Source organism: Ictidomys tridecemlineatus, chromosome 1, assembly GCF_052094955.1.
Source record: "Ictidomys tridecemlineatus isolate mIctTri1 chromosome 1, mIctTri1.hap1, whole genome shotgun sequence".
NCBI classification, from domain to species: domain Eukaryota; kingdom Metazoa; phylum Chordata; class Mammalia; order Rodentia; family Sciuridae; genus Ictidomys; species Ictidomys tridecemlineatus.
Genome location: NC_135477.1, coordinates 126514772 through 126529669, shown reverse-complemented (window position 1 = coordinate 126529669; position 14898 = coordinate 126514772). Strand labels below are relative to the sequence as shown.

Below are 14898 nucleotides of genomic sequence, written 5' to 3'. Positions count from 1 at the left end.
CGCATCCTAGCTCTGCAGCATCTCGGTCCTCAGCCCTAATTCGAATCCCCATAATTGAAATCAGATTGGGGAAGTTTCTTGGTGTAGAAAACAAGGTGGGGGAGCCCCGAGTGGGTGACAGGGCTGTGGCTAGCAGAAATGCCCAGAGTCACAAAGAAATTAATTTCTCTTTCCCAAAACAAAAGGGTCCGAACAGGCTCTTCTCTTTTGTTCCAAGAGACCACACAGTGCAGTGTGGCTATCAAGAAAATTTACCTTCCCAAGTGCCACTTCTGGTGGCACTTAAAATACAGAACAGAAAATCCTTGTAAATTCCACTGCAGAGAAAAAGCCCTAAGCCTTTAAATGCACAGAAAAGTATGTCTATTATCTATCCTTTCCAAGTAAGTGTGCAGTTACTTAAATTGCCTTTGTCTTCTTCTTTTCAGCTGACATTATCTCTACGGTAGAATTCAACCACACGGGAGAATTACTAGCGACAGGGGACAAGGGGGGTCGGGTTGTAATATTTCAACGAGAGCAGGAGGTAAGTGGCGGTGAATACGAAATGCCCATTTTCTTCTCTTTCTAAAGGAGGCTTCCTGCTGTTTCTTAATCCTCATGTGTCACCCTTTACCTTTGCTGCTTTGCTCACAAACTTAAAACTGCCACAAAGTCATTAGCATCAACAGTTCCACTCACACTCTCAAAACCACCTTTAAAAGGTGCTTCCCCCCCACCCCGGGAGTGGGGGGGGGGGTGGCCTTATCATTCCCCATTCAGAGACCCTCCATTTTCATCCATCCTGCAAAATTCCATGGATGCTTTTGGAGCACAACTCCTCTTTTTGTATTGGGGTTTGTTCTGAAGTTATTGAAATCTAGTCTTCCTTGATTTAAGGAAGATCTAGTCTTCCTTGATTTAAGGAAGTTGCCAGAAGAATATGAAAGAGAAAAAAAAAAGTTTGGGTGTTTTTTGATTATTGCCAATAATTGCAAATGGAACAAGTTGGGTACGGAGAGAAGAAAATGACAGCTCAGCCTACCCAAGAAAGTGAAGTCCCCCAAAGTGACGTCTCAGTATGGCATACATGTTAGTGGAGTTGATGTGAGGGTCCCTGGAGCTGAGTGCTGTATGCAGCACTATTTCTGAGCAAGAGTTCTAACTTCTAGTAAATCTCAAAAAGCCCATTTCTTCTTGAGACTTGGGTTCCCACTAGGAATTGTTTCTCTTTTTCATATAAATTGAGTTTTTTGGTGTCTGCTTCTATTTTGTCAGAATGGAATTATGGCCCAATTTGATTTCCTTGTCCTCCCCTGGCACAGTCTTGGAGCTTCCAGCAGGCTAGTCTGTGTTCTAGTAACTCTCCCATCTGCCACTGCCTGCCTCTGAGATTCATCAGGCACTCTGGAAGCGTGAAGGAGGCCCCATGTAAGAGAAAGGCTTCACCAGAGACTTCCTTAGCAATTTAATGCCTATTTTGTGCCTCAAAGCCATTTGCATTACACCTCCCCTCAAAAAAGGAAAGCCTCATTTAGAGGTGATATATTTGGTAATTGCACATTATTTGCAATTAATTTCTATAAGGGCATCGTAATCCCTCAGGGTTCTATATAAATTCAAGTGCTCAGCATTAAATCAGGCACCCAGCCTATTGCACTGGCCCTGGAAACATGAAAATGTGGTTGGCAAGTAGGAACTAATAGCTCTTCGTGACCTGGAATTTTTCCTGCTTTTCCAGAGCTGCCTGGTGCTAATTGGTCTGGCACATACTATACACACTTGACAGTCTGATTTGGATGGTAGCAAATCAACACTCTTATAAATTTGTTGTTAAGGTGGACTGGCTGTCTGTGCAAGTAAACAGGAGAGTAGCAAGTATGTCAGCATTGAAAGTCTTTTGAAAAGTGATTTTCAAATCTTCTCCAATTTAAAAAAAAAAAAATCCAATTAGGTTCACAGTGATGATAAAGAGGAACCAGAGGAGCTATTCAGCATAAATTACCCAAGGCAGCATGTTGCCAGTAATATTCCACCCCACATTTTCCGTTACTATTTATAGGTTTCACCTATTTTAATTTACTGAAATATCTGGGAAGCCTGATTCATTAATAGAATGATGGGGGCCACATTCTCCAAAGCTAGGCTTTTTTTGTTCACTGGAAAATAAATGTTAATGAGGATAAAGAACATGCTGTTAAGTGTTTATCTTTGTAGGGAGTCTGGGATTAAAATGCATGCTAAACCTAACAGACAAAGCCATGTGACACTGGGGCAGGCCAGCTTTTGACTTCAGTGGGCAACCTCTGCTATAGTGAGCACAGTCCATACAATCGGCTCATCAGAAACCCCCATGCCCACAAATGGATTTCACACCAGAGCTCAGCATCATTGCCCATCAGTATGTTGAACAGGCTTTGGATGTTCTGTATCTACCTAGGAACATAAATGTTTATTAATAGTCATGCTTTTATAACAAATATTTAAGAAGATTTTTTTTGAACAGTTTTCCAAAGCCTAAATCACTTAGTTCTTGGTAATGGTCCTAAAATACCTGAAGTAAAACCTCCCGTCTCTCTTTCCTTTTCTTGTTAGCACTGTTTTCCCTCCTCTACCCTTTTTTCCCTCTCTTTTGCCCCTTTCTGCAGACCCTTGCCCTGTGCCCCATTCTCTCAGCATTTCTTTAGTTCCTGCTGTTCACCCTTTGCACAATCAGCACCAAGGGAAAGCCACAGGTAAAGTCTCATCATTCTCTTAATGATACAGATGGCCTCTCTGTGCTCCTGTTTTGTCACTCATGTTGACAAAAAGTGGGGAGGGGTTCCTGACCCCCCAGTCTGCTCCCCCATAAGCTGAGAGATCATGGAGAAGTCATTTAATGTACCTGAGCCTCATTTGTCCCTGTCCCTGCCCCACCTACTTCTCAGAGATTCTATGAGGATCAGGTGGGATTTTAAAAGGCCAGTGGCCACTAAGCAAAAGATGGAGAAGAAAAAGAAAAAAGAAAAAAAAAAGACTGTGAAGGTCACAAATTGCTACCACTTTGTTTTGTTTTTGTTTTTATTCATTTATTTATTTATTGAGATGGGGTTTTCACTAAGTTGCTTAGAACCTCGGTAAGTTGCTGAGGCCGGCTTTGAACTTTTGATCAATCCTCCTGCCTCAACCTCCTGAGCTATTCCATGCACCACCAGGCCAGACCTTTGTTCTTTTTTAAGGAATTGATTACAAATATATGTGGACACCAGCATCAGATGGATATTCCAAAGGGCATCTAAGGCATCATTGGATGCACAAAGAAATTGTGAGAGCTTCTGTTTATGTTGATTTTAAATCTTATATTAACCTGTTTGTATATGCTATGATGTATACCATATATTAGTGCAGAAGTTCATGTATAAGGTTTATAAGAAAACATAAGCATGTTGGAGACACCAGTTGTTACCAAGAGGATGCACGATCAAACGCTTTGGAGGCTCCTAAGTAAGGGTAGAACATTACCTGTAATGGTCTCAGCTCATCCAGCTCAAACACCACCTCCCCCTCCTGCCCCTGATGACTCCACTCAAAGAAAAAAGGAATGGGCGAGTTTACAGTTGGTTTCCATGATTTAATCTTTTGTGTATTCTTTTATTTTCCCTTTCTACAGAGTAAAAATCAGATTCATCGAAGGGGTGAATACAATGTTTACAGCACATTCCAGAGCCATGAACCCGAGTTCGATTACCTGAAGAGTTTAGAAATAGAAGAAAAAATCAATAAAATACGATGGCTTCCTCAGCAGAATGCAGCTTACTTTCTTCTGTCTACCAATGGTATGTGGAGGTGATTTTCCTGTTTGAGATTTTCAGAGATGTGGTCAGCCAGCAGTATATATCAGTCTCTGTAGTCTCAATTTTCCTCTATACTTTGTGGTCTGGTGAACATAGAACCATGTTTACAAGATGCTTCACAGTGTACCAGGCACACACACAGTAGGCCCTCAATGCATAGTAGCCATTTTTTTAAATAAATATCAAATTTATGACTGAATTATGTGGTACCCGTTATCAGCAGTTTTCAACTAATGTAGATTATTTGCAGGTGTTTTTAGTATGTGACTTCCTGTCTTTAAGATTCACCAAATGTTACTCTGGGCACACGTTTCAGGAAACTTGACATGTCGTCTCTGTGAGTTTGGCATGCTGAATAGAAGTTATTAATCCCTAAATATATTTTAGGGTCTGTAAAGCAGATGGCTGTGTGTGTGTGTCTGACAAAATATCTAAGCTGGGAGCCCAAGTCAGGAGGAGTTAGGGACACAGCAAAAGAATTGATCAAGAAAGGATTTCCTTTTCCCTCTCCCTCCAGACTCCTGTACCATTTGTTGGTTTAGAAGGAGTTGATATAAATAGGTCAGAGAGAGAATGCTGGTGTTTGAATAGAGAGCCAAAGTGCTCATTCACTGGATAAGTGGAGTTACTAGAGTTACCTCCCTCTAGGTTCTTAAACCTGTGCTGCAAAAAGCCATCTATGCCCAACACAATTTAAAATAAAGTCATATAGGAAAGGGTAATGCTTTTTCAGCATGACAAGAGGATTAGTATATGGAAATTAAACACCATTTCCCAGACAAATAAGTTGGAGACTGATTCCTTTCATTTGTGTGTGTTTATGAGGAGTACATACTTAAATGCAAATCAAGACGCAAGGGATTTGCTTTTTACCTACACACAGCATTTAAGAAGAAAGGAAACTGGTCATATCAAGTGAAAAACAATGCAGATGATATCTATAACACAATAAAGCATGTGTTATTTTAAAAGCCTGGAAAGAATCACATCAAAAAGCTTATCATGATTAATTTTTGATTGTGCATTATAGGTGACCTGTAAATTTGGTTTTTTTTATCATTGTAGTTCACTTAACATTTTCATTGTCTAATTTTGTACAATGAGTCCTCTATTAATTTTATGCAAAAGAGAAAAGTTTTCTGTGCATATGAGCCCCCACATCCCTCTAATATAAAGTGTAAGAAAATGGCAGTTTTGAAACAGGCATTTTAGAGTTATTGAAGCACATCTCATCTCAACAGGACCAGATCTCTACTCATCTGTTTTTCCAGATTCCAAATAATTTAATTTTTTCTCATAACTATATTTATTGTTCTGTTTATATTTTTAAAACCTAATTTCTTGGAAACCAAACCACGTGATTTTGTTTTAGTTTCTTCCCTTTGAATTGTGCTGTTCAATTTTCATCCAGAGGCTCTGCAGTTTCAACATGACTCAGAATAAAAGGGACTTCTGATAGTTTTGACCTAATTACTTCCGGCAGAGGAGAAGTGTCTGATTATCTTCTATAGCTAGATTATGTTATATTATAAAATTTAACCTATTGATTATTGCAATAAAATTCAAAGACTTATTAACTACTTTGGAGGGGGGGATGGGAAGGAAAGTGAAATGCAATGAAGATTAATTATATAGCATAATGTTCTGTTAATTGAGTTTTTAAATAGTTTTTTGATTAACAAGGATATTATCTTCCCATTTGGGATGTTATTTCATATGCCAACAGCATCTCAAAATGATTCTTATAAGAAAAATTCCCATGTTCTTATGCAATTTTCTATTTTATACTAATATTGAGGTTGAGACTCCCCCCTAAGCCAAATAGGTTAACATGCAAAAATTAATGGAAGACAATTGGAATTACTGTACAAAAGAGAAAATGAAGATAAATGATAAGATTGTGTTTAAAGCTGCCACAAGTGATGATAAACTACTCAGAGAACCAGCCAGAAGAAAGAAAAAGCCATTACTCATAGAAACAGCCACATGTTCCTTAGACTTTTTTATCCACAAAGCTTCAAGATACTGAGTCAAGAAAAATGGTGTGATAATCAAGTCAAGGATGACTCCCGGCAACGCAACCCTGGGGAATTGGATCGAATCCTCCATCAATTATCTTTTTTTTTTAAATTGTGCTTATCTCATTATAGTTGGGCCTAATTTTTACCTTCTGCTAAAGTGTTTTTCCAACCTCATAATTTTTAATGAAAAAATAAAACTAATATCCCATTGTGAATCTAGGCCTTGAAATTATCTGTCACGTGAAAATATGTTGCCTGACCTAGCTTTCCACTTCTTTCTTGATGCCTCTGATGAGAAGGGAAGCGATCCTGAGTTTGTTTTTCATCAAAATGATACATGTTCACTGTAAAAATTGAGGAAATACAGAGAAGCAAAGTGAAGACCATAAAAGTGTTCCAATCCAGATAAATCTCCTATTAATGTCTTTTAAAGCAAGAGACCAAAGGCACAGATGAATTTAGGTGTTTTTTTAAAAAATAGAAATGTGATGTATTCTACAAACTTTTTAAATCATGTTTTTAATTTAATAACATGGATCTTTTCCTAATTGTTAAATATTCTTCTAAATATCGCAACATTTTCAATGACTACATAGTATTCCTATGTATAATGCCTTGAGTATTATACATAGGAATACTATGTATCCTATGTATAATACTATTGAATCTTTAGGGGTTAACAAATTCTCACTCCTATAAATTAATATTATATTATGTATATAATCGAATCTTATAAGCCCTTATAGATGTTATGAATAAGCATAATTAGGCAAGACACATTACAATCGTATATAACCTGTTATGTCTACTAAAAGTAGTTATATAATTATATAAACAAATATAATGAATATACAGAAATTTTCATTTTAGTTATCTCTGTCTAGTAGAATTGAGAGCTTTTTTATACCTTCCTGCTCATTTTCATTTTCTAAATTACAAGAGACATCTATACTAAAAAAAATCTATATGTGCAAAATTATTATAGGTTTGTAACCTCCCCCCAGAAAAATCACATCAAGGAAACACTATAAGAATTTACAAAAAATTCTGATGACAAATTGTCCCTGACCAGAGGGATTATAAGCGATTTTTATTCTTTGTGTTTTGCCTGTGATTTCACTCTTTCTTTGTACAGCAATTTATCATTCATGATAAAAACATAAGATAAAAATCGCCTTGCAAATGGGATGGGACACGTTTCAAAGCCAAGCAACAGTAAATATTTGGTGTTAAAATCCACTGACTCCTGAGTTATTCTCAGCCACAGCTGATCAGGAACTAATCAAGTGACTATAAATACGGTCCATGTTTCATCTTCTTACCCTAAAAAGCAGTATCTTATGCAACAGCAATCCAGAGAGGGTGGGACCAGAGGGGTTGGCATGTAGATGGAAAGTTCTGCATTAAGCTCACAGCTGGAAAAGGTTTCTTCACCTTTTGCCCATCACCAGCCATCTGTGTTCAGAGCACACAGATTGTAGCAGCCTTGCCAGTGACGCTCAGCTATGTGAAAACAGGGGCACTTATCTGTTCATGTAGCCCCATTGCTGCTAAAAGCCCATGATGTGGCACATTTAAGACCTCCAAGGACAAGGCATTTGTTTCTGATGGTTTAAGGAAGCAGGACTGTGAATTCACTTCCTGTCCTTGCAAGATCTGTCTTCCCAAAGATGCAGGAAATGGGAAGTGTGGACCCGGATGAGGAGAATGGAGGCCCGAGATGAGGGTGCAAAAGAAAAAGGAAATCCCAGTAAGGCAGGGAAGGGGGTGGCTTCCCCCATGACAGTGGTACAGAGAAGGGGGTATGAAGTACAGATGTCACTGGGGGATGAGCCTAACGCTGTCAGGGCAGCATGTGGTCACTGCAAAATAGTTGACTAATTTGCTAATCCCAATAACAGCCGCTTCTTGCAGATCATTATTAGCAGACCAGCACTGTGTTAAACACTTGCTTGCTATTATTCATTTAGTCCCAGGAGCCCCTGGAGGGAGATACTGTTTCCCTTCATTTACAAATAAAGAAACTGAGGCACAGAGTAACTGTCTTCATTGGTTATGTTGAAATATGTGGCATACACTTACATGAAAAACGGATTTATCTGAAACTCACATTTAACTGGAAAGTCTGTATTTTTTCTCTGCCAAGTGTGGGGGTCTTGTTTGTTTGTTGTTCCAAAACCACTAGTGCAGCCTATTGCACAGGAATCCTAGAACCTGGACACATGGAGCTGGAGTGGGCATTAGGCAAATACAAGTGTCTGCCTTCCAGGAGAGAGGTTAAAACAAGTACAAATAACAAACACAGAGTGTGATAAGGAAGGCGTGCAGAGGCATGTGGCCCCACAGACATGATTTGTTTAGCTCAATGTGTCTCCTTAAAGAACCAAGGGGTTGGGGTGTGGCTCAGTGGTTGATCACTTGCCTCCCATGTGTGAGGCCCCAGGTTTGATCCCCAGGGCTGCAAGGGGTGAAGGGAAGGGCCAAAGGAATGGAAAGCCTTCAGGTGTGGCACCCACCTCCAGCTCCCCAGGTTCCCTACCCATTGTCACTCACTGCCTTGGCCTGTCTGCAGGTCTTGGAGTTCTCATCTTTGTCTTAATGCTGTGGAGATACACAGGAGTCACCAAGTAACATGATGTCCTGGGACAGTCAAAAGATAACAAAGTTCCAGCTGGAATTACAGGACCGGCAAGGGGACAGGAGCGTGATTCGGTGCATCTCCATACCATTTTACTCCCCTTAGTATTGCTAGACATATGCCCTATGCAGAGGAGATGGATTCGTTCATCCATCCAGTATTTATTATCTATTATGCCCTGACACTATTCTAGCTGCTGGAAGGTCAGTGATAAACAAGACAGAAAAAAATCCTTGCGTTCAACAATATTATATTCTAGTGAAAAACAGAATAACCAACCAGCCAACTAGCCAATCGTCAGGTAGTGAAAAGTACTATAGGTTAAAAAAAAAAAAAAAAAAAAGGATAAGAGAAAGTATATGGAGAATGGCGATGAGGACAGCATTTCTATGAAGGTTTTATGCAAGGCTCTCTGACATTGGAGCATGAACCAAAACAGCAGAGTGAAGGAACATGTGAAAAAGGCATCATGTGAAAAAGAAGGCAGAAGGCCCCAAGAAAAGGGTGGGCTTAATGTTTACAATGAAGAGCCAGGAAACCATGGGGCAGGAGCACAGCCAGGGAGGGGGAGGGGGTGGTCAGTAAGAAGGTTGAGGACACAGAGAGGGCTGGCTAGGAAAGGCCTTTCTGAATATACTACGAACAGTGTTCAAGTGAGGCAGGATGCTAAAATAAAGATATTAAGAGTACCTGTGTGCCAAAGGTATTGCAAATATTAAACCAATTTTTTAGTGCTAACATAGTCACATAATAAACTCTTATTATGCAATGTTGAATCAATATAATTTTTATTGAGTGAGCCAGATCAATACATAAGCTATAGAATTAACAGCACATTGTCAGTAAGAAAAATGAAACCATTTTTCCTGGACAGTCTATGCTTTTGTGTGGGACTGTGAGCTCTGCCTCCAAATGTCGAGAGGTGTGTGCGCTGCCGCCCTGTCCGTGAGCCAGTCTCTGCAGCCACTCTTTCCATCACTGTCTCTCCCCTGTCCCCACTATCCTCTCCCACCTGCCTCCCCCAGAAAAGCTCCTTGACACGCTCCTCCCCTTTCTTTCCCCTGTAACTCTGATGGCCTGGTTTGTGTTCTGAATGCTGATGGCCTGGTTGTCCTCTGCAGATAAAACTGTGAAGCTGTGGAAAGTCAGTGAGCGCGACAAGAGGCCGGAAGGCTACAATCTGAAAGATGAGGAGGGCCGGCTCCGGGATCCTGCCACCATCACCACCCTGCGGGTGAGTGGGGCTGCTGCTCTAGCCACCAGGGTCATGGGGGGGGGGGGCAGGGTCCTGGGGCTGGGCACATGCTGTCTGATACTGTAGGTTACAGCTGTAATGGGCGCATGAGGGCGCCCAGTCTCCGGTAGCAGATGGAGGAACGGGAGAGGTGCCAAGCCCTAATGACTACAAATCCGCGCTTTTCCTTTTGTCCCCGAGGACTCGCCACATGGCCACTGCCATACGTTACCATATTCTTAGCCTCTGTCTGCTCACATTATCTAAATGTCTTGAGCACCTTCTGTCCTTAGGGCACAGGGGATGAGACTCTCTGGGTGGAAAGTTGGAGTCTCATGATTCAGAACACAAACTGCAGAATCTAATAGGCCTGGGAGCAAATGGAGCCCCCTTACCAGACTCTCACACAGTCACTTAACCTTCACAAGCTTTGGTTGTGCAAGTTATTTTTAGTTTCTCCATCTGCATGTGGTGAACATGATTCCCACTGTTGGTGGACTTCTGAAAATAATCAAGTACAAGGAGGATGACGGACGGGTCCTTCCTCCATGGCTGGTGCCCCCACCAAAGAAGGAATAGCTTCCTTCTAGCCCTCCAGAAATGCACAGCCTGGTAAGGGGAGGGTTTCTGTACTGTTCAAATGACGACATTCTCAATGGACAAACATACAGAAAGAGAATGTCAGAGAACTGCAGTTTGATCAAAGGAGGAAGAAATTATATTTGGTTCTGGGACGGCAGAGAAAGGGCTCATAGGGAAATGGTGGTAAAAATAGATTTGTTGTTGTTGGTATTGAGGATTGAACTCAATGGGCACTTGTCTCATTTTGTATTTCATTAGAGACAGGGTATCACTGAATTTCTTAGTGCCTCACCATTGCTGAGGCTGGCTTTGAACCCCCAGTTCTCCTGCCTCAGCCTCCTGAGCTGCTGGAATTATGCCCCACTGTAATAGCTAAAAATGGATATCTATAAGTAGATTTTTGAGAGAAGCCTTTCCAAATATAGTATGTTTTTAGTTAAATTTATTTGTTTGTTTGTATACTTATACTGGGGATTGAACCCAGGGTGCTTTACCACTGGGCCACATCCCCAGCCCTTTTTATTTTTTATTTTTTATTTTGAGACAGGGTCTCATTAAATTGCTTAGGGCCTTGCTAAGTTGTTGAAGCTGGCCCCAAACTTGCCAATCCTCCTACCTCAGCTTCACTAGTCCCTGAGACTATAGGCTGGTTGAAGTTTAGACTGGTTTAGAAGTAGATGAAAAGTTTAATTTGGAACATGATGTGAACAGCAAAACAGGCACGTGTTGAAACAAGCCATGGTCCCAAGGGACTTTTAAAACTGTGCAAAGTGAATGCTTTCAGATACCAGATGCTCTATGGAAGACCAAAAACTGAGAAGGGGAGATGGAGAAGCATATGTGGGCAAGAGCAGTCCTCAGTCTGGGTTTAAAAGCATAAGTGGGAATTGGATGGTCATTGTGCCTAATTAGCTCACTTGTTCATTTGTTTATTCTGCAAGTGCTTTTAAACAGACTGTTGGCCACAGTACTAGGCTCTTGGGCACAGTGCTAGGCTGTTGGGGATTGTCATTGCTAATGGGTACCTCATCTTAGCTGAGCTCCTTCTGAGCCAGCACACACTGATTCTCTGTTGCCTCTGGACCTGCAAGTCCACCTTCTCCAACTAGGTAGGAAAGGCATAAACCCACCCTGATGCTCCAAGGGTTTGGAGACAGAGTAGAGCAGGCAGGAGAAGGAACCTTGAGTCTGTGTGTCTTGGATTCCGACTCCATTCCTCTCTTGACTGATGACTGGGCATTTTACTTGAAACCCTGTGCCTCTAAGGTCTTTCTGTATTACAGGGATGACAGTAGTCCCTGGTCCTGGGATTTTTTTGAGGATTCATCACCCTTTCTTTTTTTCTTTTTTACTTTCTCTTTTTCTGTCCCCCGCCCCAGGGTACTAGAGATTGAACCCAGGGCCTCAGGCATGCTGGGAAAACACTCTGAGCTATATCCCCAGCTCTGTTGTGAAGATCTAGTAAGAGAGTGTGTCGTGAAGAGTTTAGCCTGTGTGGGGTCTGGCTCACAGAGAGTACTCGATGTCAGCTTCCTGCTGCTGTTTTATGGTTACACCCACCAGAGCCATCACCGCCATCAGGGCTGTTGATAGGCCTATACGTGAGAAAAGTCATACATTTCTTTTCATGCTTTTTATATTATTAACAAACTACTCTCAGATTTCAAATAAGTGGCAAGCACTCATGTGGGTCACACAATAGGAACTCAGACATTGTGATACTATGAGTGTTATGGTTTGGATGTCAGGTGTCCCCCGGAAGCTCATGTGGGAGACAATGCAAGAAGGTTCAGAGGAGAAATGACTGGATTGTGAGTCTTAACCCAATCAGTGAATTAATCCCAATAGTAATTAACTGAGTGGTAACTGAAGCTGGTAGGAGGTGGGGAATTGGGGTGTGGCGATGGAGTACATATTTTTTGTATAGGCAAGTGGAGATCTCTGACTGCTTTCTGATCATCATGTGAACTGCCTCCCTCTACCACACTCTCCCATTTCCAGCCCCAAGGAATGGAACCAGCTGTCTATGGACTGAGACTTCTGACACCACAAGCCCCCAAATAAACTTTTCCTCCTCTACCATTGTTCTGGTTGAGTCTGTTAGTCACAGCAGCAAAAAAGCTGACTAAAAAAGTCGGGTTTCTCACAGATGGATGAGGTGCAACTGAAGAGTTGAATTCATAAAATTCTGCCTGCCCAGACTTTACCTTGTCCTCATTTTTTGTGTGCATAGGATTTCTCAGATGCCTTCTATAGTGCCCACTATGGCTCCAAACAGAGAAGGAGCTGACATGATATTAATCAGACTATAATTTACTAACATGCTCTGCTCTTGAAATTTGCATTGCCAGCAATTGTGTCTTTTTTTCTTTTTTCCTCCCTATACTATGATTACCTCTCGCTCACTTTCACAGTTTCCAGTTCTACATGGGTCTTGAGAGTGAGAACATTTAATAATACCCGACAGCTAATTAATCCTCACTGTGTAATGAACCTGTTCTGTTTCAGCTCTGAGAGGCTCAGCTTTTCAAAGCAAGAATGCAGCTAATTTTTTTTTTCATGGAAGATACCCTTTCAAATTCAATCACTTGTTACCCAAAGAGCCTATGAGAAGTACTTCTATGAAAACAGCATCCCTGCTCAATATCATAGCATTCAAAGTAATAATCATGATGCTAATTTAATAACACCTCATCATTGTAAAACACCCTTTACACAAAAAATAAATGGTTCCTTACCTAATAATGCCTTGATTCTTCCTCAGGACAGACAGTGAGGACCACAGTAGCTGAGTTCCATTTAGCCTTGGATGCTTAAATCTGATCCAGGCTTTGAGGGGGCAAGTGACTTGCCCAGTGTCTTTCAATTGATTATTCCAGGACTAGGACTGAAAGGGAAGACCTAGGGCTGGGCTCTTAAGCACATACATTAGGGCATTCAAAATAGTTTTCATAATAATTAGTATCAGGGGCTGGGATTGTGGCTCAGTGGTTGAGCGCTCGCCTAGCACGTGCAAGGCCCTGGGTTCAATCCTCAGCACCACATAAAAATATATAAATAAAATAAAGATATTGTGTGCAGTTACAACTAAAAAAATAAATGATAAGAATTTTTTTTAAAAAAATAATAATTAGTGTCATTATTATTCCAGGTCAGAGGATCTCTGTGTTAGTCAGTTTTCCATGCTTGTGATCAAAATACCTGACTATAACAGGAGAAAAAGTTTATTTTGAGCTCACAGTTTTAGATCTTCAATCCAAGGTCAGCCAACTCTCTCCAGGTTTTGTTTTAAGACAAAAACTCTGGGCCTGAGGTGAGGCAGAACATTATGGCAGCTTAGTGGAGGAAAGTACTTACCTCCTGGTAGCCAGGAAGCAGATCAAAAGAAGGAAGAGACAAGGTGTCAAGATATGATCTCCCTAGGTACACCTCCAGTGACCAGCTCCCCCCAGCCACACCCCACCTGCCTACATTACCACCCAGTTAGTCCATTCAAATTAGTAATCCATCAAATGGATTAATCCACTGTTGAGGTTTCAACTCTTATGATAAAATCATTTCACCTCCTGCATTAACACAAGAGCTTTGGGGTGGGGGGCACCTCCTATGCAAACCATAACAATTTCTCTCTCCCCCTGTCACTTACATACTTTGAGTTTCCAGACCTCTGACCTGAGCATGGAGGTCTATATACAGTTCCACTTGGGGAGATTCCCCAGGCCCTTCGTTTCCACCCCACCACCTGCAACACCCCAGGGTACGAGGCCCTTAGAGCTCTTTGTAGGCAAGAGGACTCGTATTTAGGTGCCTTAGTCATCCTGCGATGGGAGTGCAGTGGTGAGACATCTTAGTATACCTCTCCCTGCAGAATGAGCCTGGAGGGATTATTTTCCTCATTATGGTTGGCTGCTGGTACCCTGGGAACCTAGGCCAGGGTGAAGTTTGCTTCTTAACCTGTTGTAAATACAGAGTCTCAAAGGTGTGGGCTCCCAAACTGTGGCTTGTCATAACCTGTCTCCCTAAATGTAAAGGAGATATAATGAGTTCAATGTTCTAATGGACTTTATCCAAGTACCCCTTCCAGCAGAAATAATTAATAATAAGAATAGCCACTGTTACCTGAGTGCTTATTGTCTTTATATCATGGAGTCCTCCCAGTAACGCTCTCTGATAGGTTTTGTTATTCTCTCCAGGTCATCATCCTAAACCCTTGCCCCTCACATCATGCAGAACCTGCCCATTAAAAAACAGTGCATTGCATCTTTTCCTATTCTTTTTTTTTTTTTTTTTTTTTTTTGGTGGGGTTGGAGGGTTTACTCGGGATTGAACCCAAGGGCACTTAACCACGGAGTCACATCCCCAGCCCTTTTTAATATTTTATTTAGATACAGGGTCTCACTGGGTTGCTCAGTGCCTTGCTAAGTTACTGAGGCTGACTTTGAACCATGATCCTCCTGCCTCAGCCTCCCAAGCTACTGTGCTGCTGCGCCTGGCTCCCCATTCATTTTTTGCATCCTTACCCCACCCTTTTTCCTAGCTCTTACTACAGCCTAGTATACCCACTTGTTCATTGCCTGCTGAGTTTGGAGCAAGCAAGAGGTTTATCCCCAA

The 14898-nt window shown here is 41.4% G+C and overlaps 1 protein-coding gene across 7 annotated transcripts in view; it reads left to right on the top strand.

The window, feature by feature from the left end:
- The window catches only part of Ppp2r2b (protein phosphatase 2 regulatory subunit Bbeta), a 437378-nt gene that overhangs the window by 335183 nt on the left and 87297 nt on the right, over positions 1 to 14898 (top strand). For all 7 annotated transcript variants that reach the window (XM_013358114.4, XM_040272822.2, XM_013358112.4 and 4 more), the window contains 3 exons: positions 429 to 526; positions 3629 to 3794; positions 9593 to 9705. In XM_013358114.4, coding sequence (XP_013213568.1) covers positions 429 to 526; positions 3629 to 3794; positions 9593 to 9705 — 377 coding nt within the window. The remainder of the gene's footprint in view (positions 1 to 428; positions 527 to 3628; positions 3795 to 9592; positions 9706 to 14898) is intronic.